We start from the raw sequence: 17,162 nt of genomic DNA, 5'->3' as shown, positions 1-17,162 counted from the left end.
GATAGTGCATCATAGTGTTTGTAGAAGAACCTGTAGTAATATAACAACAGTGCTAGTTTTTACCGTTTAGCCAAAGAGTGTGTTATTTAAGAATGACTTGTAGCTAACCATGCTATAAGAACATAAGAAATAGGAGCTGGAGTCGGCCCTTTGAGCCTGCTCCGCCATTCAATAAGATCATGGCTGATCTTCCACTTCAGCTCCACCTTCCCACACTATCCCTCTATCCCTTAATATTCAAAAATCTTTCGATCTCTGTCTTGAATCTACTCAACGACTGAGCCTCCACAGCCCTCTAGGGTAGAGAATTCCAAAGATTCACCACCCTCTGAGTGAAGAAATTTCTCCTCATCTCAGTCCTAAATGGCCAGCCCCTTATTCTGAGACTGTGACCCCTGGTTCTAGACTCCCCAGCCAGGGGAAACCTCCTCCCTGCAACTATCCTGTCAAGCCCTGTAAGAATTTTGTATGTTTCAAAGAGATCACCTCTCATTCTTCTAAACTGTAGAGAATATAGGCCTAGTCTACTCAATCTGTCCTCCTAGGACAATCACCCCATCCCAGAAACCAGTCTGGTGAACCTTCGTTGCACTCCCTCTAAGGCAAGTATATATTCTTACTTGGGTAAGGAGACCAAAACAGGTGTGGTCTCATCAGGGCCCTATAGAATTGCAGTAAGACGTCTTTACTCTTATACTCAAATCCTCTTTGTAATAAAGGCCAACATACAGGAAACTTTCTGGTATCCGGCACTGACGGGACCGAGCTGGTGCCGCACCATCAAAACTGCCGTAGAAACCAGCGCTAATGTTAAAACATACGGAGCTTTTCAGCTCCGTGTGAATCAACAAACCCTGTTGCTTAGCAACAGCTTCAAAACAGTCGGCTGCAGCTTAAAAGCATCTCTGTAGCTAAGCAACAGCTTAAGCTAGACCTTGCAGAGCCTGACTGGAATAAAAAAGCAACGAGAAGTAAAAAAAACTTATAAGAAACGGCTCCTGAATTTTGCTGGTAGATAGAGCTTTCCGGACATTTAACCTCCGGTTAAACGAAAGTTTCCTGTACTATTTGCTTTCCTAATTGCTTTCTGTACCTGCATGTTAACTTTGTGATTCGTGTACAAGGACACCCAGGTCCCTGTATAGGATACATGAAAGCCCAGAAATTCCGAGCCCTACGGGTGTGTACGTGCTGTGTACTCACCCGTAGGGACATCGGAAATGCCGGTTTCAGGCATGCGCTGGAAACCGGCATTTCCGATCTGTCAAGTTCCGCTTTTTGGAGACCCTCCGCCCGCAGAAAACACTTAAAATTCTTGCACCTGGTAAAAGCAGGATAAGAGTTGAAAAAAGTTTTTGCACTGATTTATCATTTAAAAATACTTTAAAAAAAGGTAAGTTTATTTTTTAGCCCCGTTAAAAACTTAAATTTAAATTTTCGAAAATTTAAATTTTTGTTTAAAATAGTTAATTTATGTAATTTCAAGTCATTTAAAAGATGTGATTTTAAAAAAATTATTTGAAGTTTTACTATGTTTTGGGGATGATCTCCATTCAGGTCTTCCTGTCAAGTGTATGAAGGGAGATTCCCTTCTCTGATTGGCTCCCCATGGCCCAGGTGATCCCAGGGACGCTGGGAACTACCTGCGCCTCTGGGATACGTGGGCCATGCGCACCGGCAGTTTGGAGAGGCCCAGCAGTGGAACTCTGCGCCTCCCGGGACCCCTCAGGTCAGGGCGCAGATTTTTTCAGATCGCAGCCCTCCGCCCGCGGGAGGCTTGCGATCAGAATATCTGGGTCAATTGCTTCAGGCTCCAAGCTTATACCTGTTTCCACCTGAACGATTGTGATCTGGAACAATCCAGTTCCATTAGTAACTTGAACCACATTGTTGTTAAATGGAACCATAGACATCATAACCAGTAGTGCCATATTACTGGCATTTAGCGTGATATGTTATTCATACTACCTTGGCTCTCTACCGCCTTGGATGCAAATCTTCTCTGGCCCAGGTCCATATCAGTTGCCGGAGCATGTCTGTGGTCAAATTGGAGTCAGTCTTAAATATTTTGTAATACTCTTCCAGTTAGAACAGCTAGAAAAACCATCACGTGAATCTACAAAGCAACCTCAAGATGAATTTATGACAGTGAAACTATTGGAAATCGAGCATCTTGCAGTTATGTTTTTGTCTCGGGTTTCCATTATTCATAGCTTATTCTTTGTTGCAGCTTTATATTTGTTCTATTGCAGAATTTTCTATTCCTGATTGAAGAGAGAGGTTATTTACATGCACAAATATATAGTGTATATAATATGTATGTCTCTCATTCCCTCTCTTTCCCCCCCACCCAACCCCCGGGATGTTTTACTACATTAACGGCGCTATATAAATACAAGCCGTTGTTGTTTCTCATTCCCTCTCTCGACCCCCTCAGTTTCTCATTCCCTCTCTTTCCCCCCTCTGTTTCTCATTTGCTCTCCCCCCCCCCCCCCCCTCTCTGTTTCTCATTCCCTAGTTTCCCCCTCTCGTTTCTCACTCACTCGTCTCTCTCGGTCCCCCTCGCGGTCCCTCTCTCGCTCGCTCTCCCTTTTTCCCCCCCCTCTCTCGCTCGCTCTCCCTTCCCCCTCTCTCGCTCGCTCTCCCTTCCCCCCTCTCTCTCGCTCGCTCTCCCTTCCCCCCTCGCGCGCGCGCTCTCCCTTTCCCCCTCGCGCGCGCTCGCTCTCCCTTTCCCCCGCGCGCGCGCTCTCCCTTTCCCCCGCGCGCGCGCTCTCCCTTTCCCCCTCGCGCGCGCGCTCTCCCTTTCCCCCTCGCGCGCGCGCGCGCTCTCCCTTTCCCCCTCGCGCGAGCGCGCTCTCCCTTTCCCCCTCGCGCGCTCTCCCTTTCCCCCTCGCGCGCGCGCGCTCTCCCTTTCAACCTCGCGCGCGCTCGCGCGCTCTCCCTTTCCCCCTCTCTCGCGCGCGCTCTCCCTCTCTCGTATCTCCCGCTCGCTCCCCCCCCCCCCTCTCGTTTCCCTCTGGGCTCTCTGTCTCTCAGCTTTCCCCCCCCCCTCTGTCTTTTAACCTTCTCTCAGATAGTTATCGGTATCAGTTTTGTCTCATAGCTCTGAGTCGCCACCATTCCAGGTAACCGCTGTAGAGTAGATAATATTGCTGCCCTTTGGCTACAGTACGAGTGTGTGCTGCAGGCTTGTAGATGCACAAAGCCACATTTCTACTTTGCTACAATGCTTGTTGCTCAGCCCTAGTCTTGGAAGAGCACCTATTCCCCAGCTTTAACTTCAGCTGCCCAGCCTGATCTCTCAGCGAGATTACCAATTGGTGTCAAATTGGGTGGAGGTTTGTGCTGTTGTCCATTGCTCAGTGGGAACTGCATTTGAGACTGACGACTGTACTCCGTTTACATAGGACTCTGGCAGCCAGCAGACAGAGACTAGTTTACCTGTTGTGACCTAAGTAACAATAAGCACGTACATTCAATATGTTGGCTTCTATTTCTGGCAGGCACCCCGGGCCTCTTTCATTTGTTGGTAGTAGCTTTTAAGTGAAGTTCAGTGGGTAGAAGCAAAGTCTGATTAAATCAACAGGATTCATTATTATTTGCAATAGGAAATATTTGACAGTTCTAGTGAGCTCCAGAATAAATATTATCACAGTATTAAGCAATTAACTAAGCAGATAGAATGGGGGGGAAACGAAGCACACTTAATCTTGTCGAAGGTCATGCAAGCACATCTCGTAATGAGATATAGCTTCCGAAAAGCACTCAAACATTTAATCTGGAAGTATCATTCTCCCTTTAGCGCTGTTTGTATAAAGTATTCAAAGCCACAAGATGACTACAAGTCTTATCTGCAAGCTGTAAGGTGCCTACAAATCTTACTTCTATACTTTGTTGAAATACGTTGGTTCTATAATTTGTGGGTTATAGGTGGTGACGGAATGCGATTGCTTATGGTCAAAGCTAATTCATATGCCTTTTGTGTTCCAATTTAAATTTCACCAACCTCGGTCATCAGAAAGGGGTAGTAGATTGTTTTCACTGTGTCGTCTGTTAAACCTGGGGCAGCCAAGCTTTAAATTTCATGGGCCACATGTAGAGTTTAAACCCAGATTCCCATTAATTTGCATATATCTCAGTTCCCGATGCCGAGACCTGTTTGAATTCCTGAAACTCAAAAAATTCAAACCGGACAAGCCAGCAAATAATATAAGTGCAACTAGGACTGAGTCATCTGCGCTTCAGAGGCCAGGTTGCCAGATTTTGGTACTCATGGGCTGCACTTTCTATCTTTTCCACACGATTTGAGCTTTGAAAAGTGTAGATGAGCAGTGAGACCTTGGTGTCCATATACACAAATCCTTAAAGGTGGCAGGACAAGTTGATAAGGTGGTTAAAAAAACATATGGGTTACTTGGGTTTTTCAACAGAGGCCTAGATTATAAAAGCTCGGACTTTATAAATCGCTGGTTAGGCCTCAGTTGGAGTATTGTGGACAATTCTGGGCACCACACTTCAGGAAAGATGCAATGGCCTTAGAAAGGGTACAGAGGCTTCAGTTATGAGGAGAGGTTGGAAAAGTTAGGATTGTTCTCCTTGGAACGGGGAAGGTTAAGAGATGACTTAATAGAGGTTTTCAAGATGATTAGAGGTTTTTATAGACTAGATAGAGAAAAATTATTCCCTCCGGCGAGTGGGTCAATCGCCAGAGATTCGAGATTTAAAATAATTGGCAAAGATCTAATGGGGAGACGAGCAACGCTCTCTATAAACTGCACAGTTGTGCAGTTCTCTGCTGGTCCCAAGGTTTCAAGTTAAATGTGTGGGATATTGGAGGACAGGGAAAAATAAGGCCGTTCTGGAGAAACTACTTTGAAAAGTTCAACTGTGAATGGGCAATGCAGCCGCGCACCCAGAAAAAAGCTACGGGGAACATTGGCGATGAGAATTTTTTTCACTGAGCGTTGTCGGGATCCGGAACGCTTTACCTGTAAAGGTGTGGAAGTTGATTCCATAAATAATTTTAAAAGGGTGTCGGACAAGTACTTGGGGAGGTGGAGGAACTTAGAGTTACGGACAAAAACTGGGGGTGTGGATCGAAGTACAGTTGCTCTTTCAAAGAGCCAGAACAGGCCGAATGGCCTCCTTCTGTGCTGTAAGATTCTCTGAAACCCTATCTGCTTTCGTCCTCCAAGCTGTTGCTTCATTGCTCAATAATCCCATGTCATTCCCCATGCCCAGCACTGCTGCGTTCTTCCTCGGGTCTTATCTTCAAGATATTATCTTTGAAGTGTCAGCTGTGGCTCAGTGGATAGCACACTCGCCTCGGAGTCAGAAGGTTGTGGGTTCATAGTCCCGCTCCAGAGACTTGAGCACAAAATCTAGGCTGACACTCCCACTGCAGTACTGAAATGCCAAGAGCTGACCATAAAGAAGAATACCCTCAGTCAACTAGTCCTGGGACTCAATAAAGTAACTAATAACAATACTAACAATAACCAGTCCCAGGACAGTGACAGGGTAACACAAAGAATTCGACCCAACACAATCGTCGCTAAGCAAAAGGAAAAATATCTGTCATATTGGGCAGAAACAACAAAAACCCAAAGCAAACTCAATTGCTACTTGGCCCTAAACAGACAATACAACATAGCTGATTACCTGACCATGGTAAAGGATAACAAACTGAGAAGAACCTTGACAAGGTACAGACTTAGCGAACATAGCCTAGCGATCGAAAAAGGCAGACCAGGCTGCCAAGAGAAGACAGGATATGCTCTCACTGCAGTCAGGGAGTAGTTGAGACAGAGATGCACTTCCTCACAGCCTGTGGAAAATATCAGGGCATCAGAGAGAATTTCTACCAAAGATTCTCACAAATATGCCCTGAATTCAGAAATCTGACTGACAACCAAAAACTCCCATTCCTACTGGGGGAGGAGAGAAGCTGTGTAACACTGGCGGCACACTATGTTACAGCTTGCCATGAACAGAGGGACAACCAGTAAACTAAGACAAGAGTATATATAAACAAGGCGAATGTATATTTATAAACTCAGGGATATACCTGTTTATACACTGTATGAATGGAACCGCGTTTATGTGTTCAACCATAAATGTATTTTGATGCTTTGGCAACATAAGATGTACCTTATCATGCCAATAAAGCGATTTGTATTGTATTGTATTGTATTGAGTGCTGCACTGTCTGAGGTACCGTCTATTGGATGAGACGTTAAACCGAGGCCCCGTCTGCTCTCTCAGGTGGACGTAAAAGATCCCACGGCACTATTTCAAAGAAGAGCAGGGGAGTTCTCCCCGGTGTCCTGGCCAATATTTATCCCTCAATCAACATCACTAAAAACAGATTATCTGGTAATTTTATCCCCTTGCTGTTTGTGGGACCTTGCTGTGCGCAAATTGGCCGACGCTTTTCCTACATTACAAAGTGATTGTAAAGCACTTTGAGATGTCCTGAGGTCATCTGAAAGACGGCACCTCCGACAGTGCAGCGGAATCCCTCAGTACTGCACTCCGTGTCAGTCTAGATTATGTGAACAAGTCTTTGGAGTGGGACTGGAACCCACAGCTTTCTGACTCGGAGGCGAGTGTGCGTCCCACTGAGCCATGGCTGGCAGTTCTTGCTTTGCTGTGTTTTGTTTTAAAATTGAGAGTTTTTACATTTGTTTCCCCCCCCCCCCCCTCTCTCTCATAGGGAACCTTTGATGATTACTTGGAATTATTTCAGCAGTTTGGCTATGTCAGTCTTTTCTCGTGTGTCTACCCACTGGCAGCTATATTGGCAGTTTTGAACAACGTCACGGAAGTCTTCTCCGATGCCCTGAAAATGTGTCGTGTCTTCAAGCGGCCGTTCTCCGAGCCTGCAGCTGACATGGGAGTCTGGCTGGTAAGCAGAGTTCTTGCCTGTTCTGTTTTCATTTCAAATTGTGAGTACCTTGCTACCTAAAATGAGAAATAGTTTAATCATCATTACTGTCCGATAACGATCTCATTTTTCTTTTTGTTCAATCTCCACACAAAGTGGGATATTGCCTGTTTTCTACCATAAGGAAATCTCATTAACTTTTGAAGAGCATTTCCCTGCATTACAGCTTGGGTGATTTTTCCCCGTAAATCTGTCTTCTGTCACAGACTCGCTTCATATTTTTGGTTTCTTTTCATGCCTTGTTATCAGTGTTCTCTTTGATATCCGAGAAAGCTTTTCTCCAGTATGTTCTAAAATGGTGGTTCTGTGTTTCTGTTGCAGTATTTTGACTCGGGCCTTTTCATAGAATGATCCAATATTTCCAGCACAGAAACAGGCCACTCGGCCCATCAACTCTGTGCTGGTGTTCTTCTTCAAATGAGCCACCCTATATAATCCCACTCTCCTGCTTGCTCCTCATATCCTTTAATAGTCATCTTTTTCAAGCAACAGTTCCCTTTTAAAATAATTTATGGATTCTGCTGCTGTTACGGTAATGTATTTAACAACTTGCAACAGCGATAGATTGGTCAGTGAGAGGGTTCACATTTAAGATAATCACAAAAAGAAAACCTTTTAAGACGCTCCTTAAAACTTGCCTCTTTGACCAAGTGTCAACTGTGGCTCCGTTGGTAGCACATTCGCTTCCGAGTCAGAAGGTTGTGAGGGAGTGCTGCACTGTTGGAGGTGCCGTCTTTCGGATGAGACGTTAAACCGAGGCCCCGTCTGCGCTCTCGGGACGTAAAAGATCCCACGGCACTATTTTGAAGAAGAGCAGGGGAGTTCTCCCCGGTGTTCCTGCCCAATATTTATCTCTCAACCAACATCACTAAAAACAGATTAGCTGGTCATTGTCACCTTGCTGTGCCTGGGATCTTGCTGTGCGCAAATTGGCTGCCGCGTTTCCCACATTACAACAGTGACTCCACTTCAAAAGTACTTCATCGGCTGTAAAGCGCTTTGAGGCGTCCGGTGGCCGTGAGAGGCGCTATAGAAATGCAAGTCTTTCTTTTTCTTTTCAAGCTTTTGGTCATCTGTCCTAAAATCTCCTTAGGCGGCTGTCAAATTTTGTTTCATAACACTCCGGGAAGCGCCAAGGGACGTTTCACCGCATTAAAGGCAATAGATAAATGACGTTGTTAGAAAAAATTCTTTACATTATATGTGGTCAGAATGTGGACTTCTCTGCCACTAGCTCTTGAATTGATTTGCTATCACAAGCCCAGCGAATACCAGCTAACTTACCACAGACCAGGGATTGAAATTGGGACTTTCCTGATCTGTATGGCTCAGTATATAAGCAGATGAGATTTTGAGAACTGGACAAGTATAATGTTGTGATGTTACACGCAACTGTTTAAGATGGAGATGGGCGAACTTTGAATTAAAGTATTATGGAAGCTAATCCTTGCAGCAACAATTAAGTTACGCTTGTGAGCACTAATCACCTATATGAGGATGTGCCTTGATGGTGCAGTACCAGAGTTTTTCTTTTTGTTGTGCCTGTGTAAACTAATTGCGTAGTTTAGATTAGAATTAATGGCCCGGATTTTGCGGTCAGCGGCGAAGGGACGACACTCGCCGTTCATCTCGGTGACCACTGCGCACAAAGCTTCTGCGGGCTTTTGAGCGGAGACTTGGTCTGATCCAGCACGGCGCCCTCTACAGGGGATCTGTGGCGTCTGAGCAGGGAAAGTAACAGTGAGGCTCTTCACCCAATCAGATTGAAGAATCCTCACCGAGATGTGTCGGGCTCGATTTTAATAGCCCTGAGGAGGCGGGTCTGTTGGGAAAATCGGGAAAAATGGCTTCAGACACCTGACCCGTCTCCAACCGGTGGGACAGGTAGTTAAGGTAGTTAACAGCCTGTTAACTGCCTTGCTATTCCTATTTTCATAGTGGTTTCCCATTTTCCTGCTTCTGGCTCCTGTTTCCCAACTAGTCAGAAACAGGCCAGGTTCAAGGAGACGAGTTGCTGGAGGACATGGTTTGTATGCATTGGTGGAGCGCTTTAAAAGCGCCCCTGAAACATTGCTGACATTCAAATGCAACAACCTTGCCATTGTAGGTATGGGATAAGATTTTGCGCATCTACTGACCTTCTGACTGTTCAAGCTGACACCCATCTGCAGTGTGACCTGAATGGAAATATTTCAGGCCACTTCGACTGTGCACTTGCAAGATTGTTACCTCAAATGAAATCTATAGCAAGGCGATGGGAAACATTTATGCCCTCTCATCCTGGTCCTCATAATCGGGGGGAGTAGCAGCCGCATGGCTCACCACAGATCTTCCTGGGAAGAGGAGGAGGATGAGGGGAGCCTTGCATGCCCTGTTGTAACCAATGCAACATCCCTCCAGTTCACTGCTGCCCGTCAACCAGGGTATGCGCACTGCCATGCCACACTACCATAAGCTTACTCTTCGAACATAGGTGGCCAGCATATGGCTCTGTAATTGCGGGCAACACTTGTCCAACATCATACTTCATCTCTGCTATACCCTCTTATTTCCTATCACTTTTACCATCAGCAATACAAATGCAAGTCGCCCTGAGCCCTCAATGTGCTTTTGCCATTTTCCAGAACACACAGGCCACACAATCAACTGTTTGACATAATTTATCTTTAACACATGACAAAATATACCAGCAACAGTCAGAAAAAAAAGAAACATCACCCAAGTGAGTCCCCTTGTGACTATAGGTGCTTAATCTTTCTCTTGCGCGTGCTTCTACGTGGTGCTTCCCCTGTGGCTTCAGCAGAAGTAGAGGTACCTTGCTGGCTAGGATGCTGTGCCTGCTTAGACGCCTTTGGCGGACATCCTCTGGGTTTGGGAGCCTGGGAGGGCTCTTCAACAGTCTGCTCTTCTTGCAGCTGTGCAGGGGCTGAAACGGCCATCTCAGTTGTTTCTGCAAAGTGGGACTCTGACCGAGGGCTCCGTAGTGGCATGGCCGTGTGAGTGCTGAGAGAGGAGCCCACACTTCGTTCTGTCCTGCCAATAACATCCTTCTGTCCTGCCATGGGTCAGTCGCACCTCAGTGCTGGCAAGTGCCATGAGGACCCATAACTGCACTAGCAGTCCTCTTCAAAAGGACTTCCATGAAGCTCTGGTCTCTCTGCTCAATAGCTGCCCATCGCTCCTCCAGAGATGTCATTCAATTCTGAACAGTCACCATGTTTTCCTGACTCTGGCGACTTATTTCCTTCATGGCCGTAGCCATCCTTTCCACGGAGGTTGCCATCCTACCCATGGTGGTGCGTTCATGTACCATTGCCTCCATCACGGCAGTGCTGTTAGAGATGGACTCCTCCATTATCTCCACACTCGCACTAACCCTGGAGGCAAACCCTTCCAGAGACACCTGCACTTGTTCCGGTATTTCACGAACAAGCGGTGTTTCAGCCACAGTGATGGAGTGAGTGTGATTAATCCCTACCATAGAAGCTTTGAGCGAGACGAAGATGGGGTAAGGTGCCAAGAGGAAGGTAGCTCCCTGGGCGTCGTTAGTTGTTGTCACTGCATGACAGTGAGAGCGAGTCTAAGGGGTGCATAGGCAGGATGCTGAAGTGATTCAGTGCAGAGACAGAGGGATAGGAAAGGGTGCAAGGGGAGTAAGGTGGGATGTGAAGGAGGAGGCTTACAACGCAGAGTGCTGGTGATGAGAAGAGAAGGAAAGCAGAGTGAAGGCAAGTGAGATGAGATACTCACTTTTGATGTTTTCAAGATCATTAAACCTCTTGTGGCACTGGATCCATGAGCGTGCATAAATGAACCTTGTGCTCACCTCCTGAGCAATGCGCAGCCAGGCTGCCTTGGTCTGCTGAGGAGGCTTCCTCCGGCCATCAGGAGGGAAGAGAATCTGCCTGCGCCCTCTGACAGCATCCACAAGAACTTGGAGGGACTCATCATTAAACCGAGGAGCTGCCTTGCCTCTGGAAGAAGTCATAGCTGTGAAAAGAAGTGCAGGAAACCACAGTGGAAAGGCTCAGGCTGGAAGGCAGCTTTAAAAGCAGCTGCTATTCTGATGTCATCAGAGGCAGCCAGCCGACCCGATCCCACTCATTGGACCGGCCAGCGCGCCTCCATGAAATTAACAAGGTACTTTAATAAAAATCGCAACTCTGCAGCTTTTCCGCCGGAAGCGGCTCTCGAACCCACGCAACCCGACTCAACCGTCCTCAGGAATTAAAATCGAGCCCGTAGAGTCTAAACCAAGAAGGGAAATTAGGGATAGCATAAGATCCAAGGAGAGGACATATAAATTGGCCAGAAAAAGCAGTAAACCTGAGGATTGGGAGCAGTTTAGGATCCAGCAAAGGACGACAAGGATTAATTAAGAGGGGGAAAATAGAGTATGAGAGTAAGCTTTCAGGGAACATAAAAACTGACTGTAAAAGCTTTTATAGATATGTGAAGAGAAAAAGATTGGTGAAGTCAAGCGTAGGTCCCTTGCAGTCAGAATCAGGGGAATTTATAATGGGGAACAAAGAAATGGCAGACCAATTAAATACATACTTTGGTTCTGTCTTCACAAAGGAGGACACAAATAACCTCCCAGAGATGTCGGGGAACATAGGGTCTAATGAGAAGGAGGAACTGAAAGAAATCAGTATTTGTAAGGAAATGGTGTTAGGGAAATTGACGGCATTGAAGGCCGATAAATCCCCAGGGCCTGATAATCTACATCCTAGGGTACTTAAGGAAGTGGCCCTAGAAATAGTAGATGCATTGCTGGTCATCTTCCAAAATTCGATGGACTCTGGAACAGTACCCATGGATTGGAGGGTAGCTAATGTTACCCCACTATTCAAAAAAGGTGGTAGAGAGAAAACGGGGAATTATAAGCCTGACATCGGTAGTGGGGAAAATGCTAGAGTCCATTATAAAAGATGTAATAGCAGAGCACTTGGAAAACAGTGACAGGATCGGACAAAGTCAACATGGATTTACAAAAGGTAAATCGTGCTTGACTAATCTACTGGAATTTTCTGAGGGTGTAACTGGTAAAATAGATAAGGGAGAACCAGTGGATGTGGTGTATTTGGACTTTCAGAAGGCTTTCGATAAGGTCCCGCATAAGAGATTAGCGTGTAAAGTTAAGGCATATGGGATTGGGGGAAAGGTATTGACTTGGATAGAGAACTGGTTGGCAGACAGAAAGCAAAGAGTTGGAATAAACGGGTCTTTTTCCGAGTGGCAGGCAGTGACTAGTGGGGTGCCGCAGGGATCAGTCCTAGGACCCCAGCTATTCACAATATATATTAATGACCTAGACAAGGGAACTAGATGTAATATCTCCAGATTTGCAGATGACACAAAGCTGGGTGGGCGTGTGTGCTGTGAGGAGGATGCAGAGAAACTCCAGTATGATTTGGACAGGTTGGGTGATTGGGCAGAAGCATGGCAGATGCAATATAACGTGGATAAATGCGAGGTTATGCACTTTGGTGGCAAAAACAGGAAGGCAGATTATTATCTGAATGGCAATAGATTGGGAGAAGGGGAAGTGCAACGAGACCTGGGTGTCCTTGTGCACCAGTTGCTGATCGTAAGCATGCAGGTGCAGCAGGCATTTAAGAAGGCAAATGGCATGTTGGCCTTCGTAGCGAGAGGGTTCGAGTACAGGAACAAGGATGTCTTGCTGCAGTTGTACAGGGCCTTGGTGGGACCACATCTTAAGTATTGTGTGCAGTTTTGGTCGCCTTATCTGAGGAAGGACGTTCTTGCCATGGAGGGAGTGCAGTGAAGATTCACCAGGCTGATACCTCGGATGGCAGGAATGACGTATGAGGAGAGATTGGGTCGATTGGGCTTATACTCGCTGGAGTTTAGAAGAATGAGGGGGGATCTCATTGAAACTTATAAAATTCTAACAGGACTAGACAGACTAGATGCAGGAAGGATGTTCCCGATGGTCGGGGAGTCCAGAACCAGGGGTCACAGCCTAAGGATAAGGGGTAAGCCATTTAGGACAGAGATGAGGAGGAATTTCTTCACCCAAGAATGGTGAACCTGTGGAATTCTCTACCACAGAAGGCAGTCGAGGCCAATTCATTAAATATATTCAAGAAGGAGTTAGATATATTTCTTAAGGCTAAAGGGTTCAAGCGATATGGAGAGAAGGCAGGGACCGGGTACTGAATTTGGATGATCAGCCATGATCTCATTGAATGGCGGAGCAGGCTCGAGGGGCCGAATGGTCGTCTACTGTTCCAATTTTCTGTGTTTCTATGTATAAAGCAGGAAGTATAAATTAGATTTAAATCATGTACAGAAAGTGGAATAATGATTGGGGAAGACAGATGGGATTAAGGCAGAGAGATGAGAGGCAAACAGAAAAAGTAAAAAAAAAAAAAATCTCCAACACTAATTAACTTCTGGAGTGAGACTCCACGCTTGTAAAATTAAATTTTCGGGGCCAGAGAGGTGGTCTGACAGTAATTATCAATTATCATGCTATTAAAAATTCACTTACTCCTGAATGCACCAGCCCCAACTTTTTATGGCGTCTTTATTGGGGAGCTAGTGGGCAAGTAACCCAAGTTCACACCATTGCATGTCTTTCAATGCCAAGACTATCGGTGAGGACTGCAACAACACACCCTGTGGAGGAGCGGAGTATGTCTGACAGCAACTTCCGGATTTCCCTGTTTAAATGCGCATGTGCGGATGCCAGAAGTAGCTGCCGATCCGTTCCATCATAATGGTGAGCGCTGTTTGCCTCACCGTTATTTCTTTTGCAAAATTTGGGTGATGTGCCTCAATTATTCCGAGACTCGAAGTTAGCAGAACAAAAGTAAGGCTTTTATTAACTCAGAACATAACACGTAAAATAGAGAGATGTCTACCTTCAGGAGGCTGCTGCCCGACTGAAGTTAGATTACAAAGGAGCCAGGTATGGGCGGAGCCCTGCACACAACCAGTTCCAGCACATTCCAATACATAATACATGAGGACTGGGGGAAGGGAAAAGACACAGAAGGCAGGCAGTTACAAGACACAGAAAACAGGCAGTGATGAATGGAATATATTTGATCACATTCACCCCTTCTATAGATTTAGTCTGTTCGGGGGTTTGATAGTCCTCTGCGACCGACGTGGCTGTTGTGGTGCCGCGGGTGTCGGCTGGGTGTCCCCGGTAGCCTCCTGGGTCTCTGCCGGGGGTGCCGCCGGGGTTGTTGAAGGGGTAGTTGGTGGGGGTGCCGTTGGTCGATGTTCTTCCGGGGGTGATGAAAGAATAGTGGGTGGGTAAGGGTTGCTGTGATCGTCGTCGCTGCTATTGCCGTGGTTGTTGTCGATGCCGGCTGGGGCGACGTCTTTTATGGACACGGTGTCCTCCCTTCCGTCGGCGTGCCGGACATATGCATATTGGGGGTTGGCGTGGAGTAGGTGTACTGGCTCCACGAGAGGGTCCGTCTTGTGGCCCCTCACATGCCTTCGCACGAGTACCGGACCTGGGGTGGAGAGCCATGACGGCATGGATACGCCTGAGGTGGATTTCCGGGGAAAGACAAACATTCGTTCATGAGGCGTGGCATTAGTGGCCGTACACAATAGCGACCGTATCGAATGGAGCACATCCGAGAGGACTTCCTGCCAGCGGGAGATAGGGAGGCCCTTGATCCTTAGAGCTAGAGTGACTGCTTTCCACACTGTCCCGTTCTCTCGCTCCACCTGGCCGTTACCCCGGGGGTTGTAGCTGGTGGTACGGCTCGTGGCGATCCCCTTGGACAGCATGTACTGGCGTAGCTCTTCACTCATGAAGGACGCCCCCCTATCCGTGTGGATATAGCTCGGCATACCGAACAGGCAGAACAGGCTGTTGAGGCATTTAATGACCGTGGCGCTGGTCATGTCTGGGCAGGGGAAGGCGAATGGGAAACGGGAGTATTCGTCCACAATGTTCAGGAAGTAAACATTGCGGTCGACGGACGGGAGGGGGCCCTTGAAATCTAAGCTGAGCCGCTCGAAGGGCCGTGTAGCTTTGATTAAGTGGGCTCTATCTGGGCGGTAGAACCGAGGCTTGCACTCAGCGCAAGTGCGGCAGTTCCTGGTCAGAGACCGAACTTCCTCAATCGAGTAGGGTAAGTTACGGGACTTTATGAAGTGGAACAGCCGCGTGACCCCTGAGTGGCAGAGGTCGTTGTGGAGGGTCTGTAGCCGATCCTCGGTGGCGCTGGCACACATCCCTCGTGAGAGGGCGTCAGGGGATTCGTTAAGGGCCCCTGGCCGGTAAATGATGTCGTACTCGAAAGTGGAGAGCTCGATCCGCCACCTAAGAATCTTATCATTTTTAATCTTCCCCCTCTGTTTATTGTTGAACATAAACGCTACCGATCGCTGGTCGGTAAGTAGGGTGAAGCGTTTGCCGGCTAGGTAGTGGCGCCAGTGGCGCACTGCCTCCACGATGGCTTGGGCCTCCTTTTCCACGGAGGAGTGTCTGATCTCGGGGCCTTGGAGGGTCCTCGAGAAGAAAGCTATGGGCCGCCCCGCCTGGTTGAGGGTGGCCGCCAAGGCGAAGTCGGACGCATCACTTTCCACTTGAAATGGAGTGTTCTCGTCCACTGCCTGTAGCGTGGCCCGCTCAATATCCTGCTTAATGCTTTTGAAGGCGGCGTGGGCCTCAGCAGAGAGCGGAAAAGAGGATGCTTTCAAGAGGGGGCGGGCTTTGTCGGAGTAGTTGGGGACCCATTGGGAATAGTAAGAAAATAACCCCAGGCACCTTTTCAGGGCTTTGGGAGTGTTGGGCAGGGGCAGCTCCCGTAGGGGGCGCAATCGGTCGGGGTCTGGTCCGATTTCCCCATTCTCCACCACGCTGCCCAGTATGCAGAGGCGCGTGGTGTTGAAAACGCACTTGTCCTCGTTATAGGTGAGGTTGAGTTTTTGTGCGGTTTTCAGGAGCCTCTCGAGGTTCGAGTCGTGATCCTGCTGGTTGTGACCGCAGATGGTGATGTTGTCGAGGTAGGGGAAGGTTGCCTGCAAGTGGTGGTCATCGACCATGCGATCCATCTCCCTCTGAAAGACCGAGACCCCGTTCGTCACCCCAAAGGGGACTCTGAGGAATTGGTAGAGGCGTCCGTTCGCCTCGAAGGCGGTGTACGGGCGGTCCTCTGGTCTGATAGGGAGCTGGTGGTACGCTGACTTGAGGTCGATGGTGGAGAACACCCGGTATTGGGCGATTTGGTTCACCATTTCTGATATGCGGGGTAGCGGGTAGGCGTCTAGTAGGGTGTACCTGTTGATCGTTTGACTATAGTCGATCACCATCCGTTTCTTCTCGCTACCCCTTACCACTACCACTTGGGCGCGCCACGGGCTGTTACTGTGTTCAATAATGCGCTCTTTCAGGAGCCTGTCTACCTCGGTCGCGATAAACCGCCTGTCCTCCCAGCTGTACCTCCTGCTTTTGGTCGCTATTGGCCGGCAGTTAGGGGTAAGGTTCGCGAATAGCGAAGGCGGCTTTACCTTCAGGGTAGCCAGACCGCACACTGTGAGGGGCGGCTGGGACCCACCGTACTTGAGCGTGATGCTTTGGTGGTTGCACTGGAAATCCAAACCCAAGATCACGCTCGCACATAGATTCTTCATGATTAATACTTTAAAATTATCATACACAGTTCCGTTAATGCACAATTGTACCGTGCAGTAACCCAGAATGGTCGATGTCTGGGTTTTATCGGCCATAGAGATGGTACCCTGAGCAGGGACCACCTTTAGGGAGTGTTGTTCCAGTTCAGGGTGGATAAAACTCTCCGTGCTTCCACTGTCAATTAAGCATTTAACCCGGCACCCATTTACCTCGATGTCCACCATTGATTTGGATAGCGGATGCGGCCTGGTCTGGTCCACTGTGACCGATGCCACTGTAGGGCCCTGATCGAGACAAGATGGCGTCCAAGATGGCCGCTCCCACGGCGCACACGCGGCGGTGGCGGGTTTTCCGGCGGTTGGTTTTCCGGCGGGGTTCCCTCTGCACACCTTCCCAAAGTGCCCCTTCTTACCGCACTTAAAGCAGGTGGTGCCTTTCGCCGGGCACAGGTTTCTGGTGTGCTTTGGCTGCCCGCAGAAGTAGCAGTTGGGTCCTTGACGCGTCGCGGCTGTCGTAGGGCTTCTGGGGGGAGAGCTGGGCCCCGCCGGTGTCGGGCTGCCGGGCGGGGAAGATGCCTTCCAAGAT

At 48.0% G+C, this 17,162-nt stretch overlaps 1 protein-coding gene across 4 annotated transcripts in view; it reads left to right on the top strand.

Moving 5' to 3' along the window:
* Window positions 1-17,162, top strand: part of ano10a (anoctamin 10a) — a 127,996-nt gene that overhangs the window by 57,979 nt on the left and 52,855 nt on the right. For all 4 annotated transcript variants that reach the window (XM_085993702.1, XM_085993704.1, XM_085993701.1 and 1 more), the window contains one exon: window positions 6,716-6,907. In XM_085993702.1, coding sequence (XP_085849828.1) covers window positions 6,716-6,907 — 192 coding nt within the window. The remainder of the gene's footprint in view (window positions 1-6,715; window positions 6,908-17,162) is intronic.

This window comes from Somniosus microcephalus, chromosome 7, assembly GCF_052327205.1.
Source record: "Somniosus microcephalus isolate GS21.2 chromosome 7, FLI_Smic_1.0, whole genome shotgun sequence".
Taxonomy (NCBI): domain Eukaryota; kingdom Metazoa; phylum Chordata; class Chondrichthyes; order Squaliformes; family Somniosidae; genus Somniosus; species Somniosus microcephalus.
The sequence above is the reverse complement of the archived record's forward strand: the minus strand, read 5'-3'. Positions and strand labels throughout refer to the sequence as shown.